The 2,326-nt window shown below is 43.3% G+C and overlaps 1 protein-coding gene across 1 annotated transcript in view; it reads left to right on the plus strand.

The window, feature by feature from the left end:
* Positions 1–2,320, plus strand: part of SCIN (scinderin) — a 155,093-nt gene extending 152,773 nt beyond the window's left edge. Inside the window, exon 16 of the mRNA XM_042473380.1 lies at positions 768–2,320. Coding sequence (XP_042329314.1) covers positions 768–901 — 134 coding nt within the window. The 3' untranslated portion in view covers positions 902–2,320. The remainder of the gene's footprint in view (positions 1–767) is intronic.
* Positions 2,321–2,326: the final 6 nt, after the last annotated feature.

Consider the following 2,326-nt stretch of genomic DNA (forward strand, 5'->3'; position numbering starts at 1 on the left):
AAGGGCAGCTCGGCCCCTTTCTCCCTTTCCCCACTGCTGTCGGGGTGTCCTTGGGACATGAAGCCCCAAGGACACCTTTCCAGGCCACGGGGAAGCGGCCTTTTGCCACTTCCTGGGGCCTGGAAAGCGGTGGATCGGGGCCTCAGGGCTGCTACTGTGGCAGCTGAGGACCCTGATCGTTAGGGAAAGGGGTGGGTGCAGGCCGCCCCAAAGGGGTGGTCTGTACACCACCTTAGTATCTCTTCTTTGGGACACCCATAGAATTGTACTTCAGAACAGATTAATAGCTAGGACCTCCATGGCAGACTGACTTACATTTCTATAATGGACAGAGTTAATTTTCTTGGTTTTGTTAAGAATCAGAGGTGAAGGAAATAGTGCTAGTTGTAGGCTGGCTTGCCTTTCTTTACTCAGAATAGATGTTGCCACTTACTCTGATCTTTGGATTCCTCTGGTCTGCTATGTGAACTACCAAGGCAATGGTGTAGCACTAGTACAAGGACAATTTTCAATAATCAGGTATTGGAGCCAGGGTAAATTTGTGAGGTAGACAACTGAAGAAATATACTTTGCTGGAATGGGCTTGCACTTTCATTTCAATGGAAGAATTCACAAATGAGAAGAGGCATACCTGGAGTGGCCTGTGAATTTAATGGCTTGGAGAAGAGACCTAAGGATCAGGAATGGTGGCAGCTACAACATGTAATTCATGCATCCTTCCTGCTCTGTAATCACTTACTAATATAATTGATATTGGTGTGTTTCAGCTAAACGCTACATTGAGACTGATCCTTCTGGACGAGATAAAAGGACACCAGTTGTTATTGTGAAACAAGGTTATGAGCCTCCAACATTCACAGGCTGGTTTTTGGCCTGGGATTATAACAAATGGAAAAACTGAACAACTAGAGAAGCTTCAATCCCAGAATTTAGCAGCTTTGAGCATGTGCTTATAAATAAGTGTATATGTGACTAACTCTTATGCTCTATTTCCCAGTCTCATGTATATGTATAGATTGTACAATGTATTGTGCACATATTTTATAAACATAGATCCATGTTGCTAGCTGCAGGTGGAAATGGCCTTTCCCCCAAGTTCTTGGATTATGCAGATGTGTGAAGGGGGAAGCCCTATACCTCTGTGCAGTATTTCCAGCTGCCATTGTAAATTCCACTTCCCCTAGATCTAATGCGAGTTTCCAGTATGAAAAGCAGAGCTCCCACAGCATAGTTTTCTTGGCTGTCCTATTATGTACTGAGGTGCTGCTCCTTATTTTGAGTTGTAATTGGTGAATTGTCCTAAATGCAACATAGAATAATGTAATTGGGCATTTGGGAAAAGCTGCTTTGGTTTCCAAGAGTTTTCCTTGGCTCATAATGTTGGCGTAGTCTTTTAAGCTTCACTTTTGATTTACCTATTGTCATCAAATACCTATACCTTTTTCACTTATTTTTAGTTCATGTTACAGCTCATCTCCCAAAAGCTGATATTAAAAGGCTCCAGGGAGTCATACAGTGAGCTACTAGCACTGACTACAGCTCAGGGAAGGTCTTGGGCCCTAGGAGCAAGGGAGCTAGAGCAATCCCTGAACTTGTCTGAACAAAGAAATGGAAGTTTACTGACCTAGCTCAGCAGACTAGCAGGCAGGTTTGGTTTATATACTCTTTCTGCGTCTAAACTAGTAATAGGGAATGTGTGGCCATCCAGATGTTGTTAGACTGGTACTCCCATTGGCTGTAGACAGCGTGGCCAGTGGTGAGGAATTGTGGGAGGTGCAGTTCAATGTATGGAAGACTACCTGTCCCCCATTCCTGCTCCAGGCTTTATCCCTACCCTGTGTGACTGGTAAGAGCCCTGTCAGGAAAAACTTTAGCCTTTTTTCCACTGTTCAAAATGAAGAGCTGTGTTCTTGTTGCTGAAAACTACATATTTTCTCTTCTTTGCCAAAACTCTTGCTCACCATTACTGCTTTCTGTGTACCATATTCAGATGATCACAGAGCTAGAAGGGACCATTTGAAAATCTTTTTTATGCCAAACATATCATTTGTACAGGAGAAGCTCCATCATTATCCACCCATTTCACCAGAACATTCCACTAATTCCAGGCCGTATTATGGTAGGAACAGACGTGAAAATTATTAAGATAATTAAGATGCTTGTTGAATTGAGCACGAACGTAACAATGCATTTCTAAAGCTGTACGCATTTTTTCCAAGCGGTTTCTATTCAGTGCTGTGGAAGAAGTGGTAAGTGTATTTCACAGTCAGAAGTGCTAATGAGGAACACAATAGATAGGGGCGGGTTACAGACCGCCTCTTTGAGG

Source organism: Sceloporus undulatus, chromosome 6 (genome assembly GCF_019175285.1).
Source record: "Sceloporus undulatus isolate JIND9_A2432 ecotype Alabama chromosome 6, SceUnd_v1.1, whole genome shotgun sequence".
NCBI lineage: Eukaryota > Metazoa > Chordata > Lepidosauria > Squamata > Phrynosomatidae > Sceloporus > Sceloporus undulatus.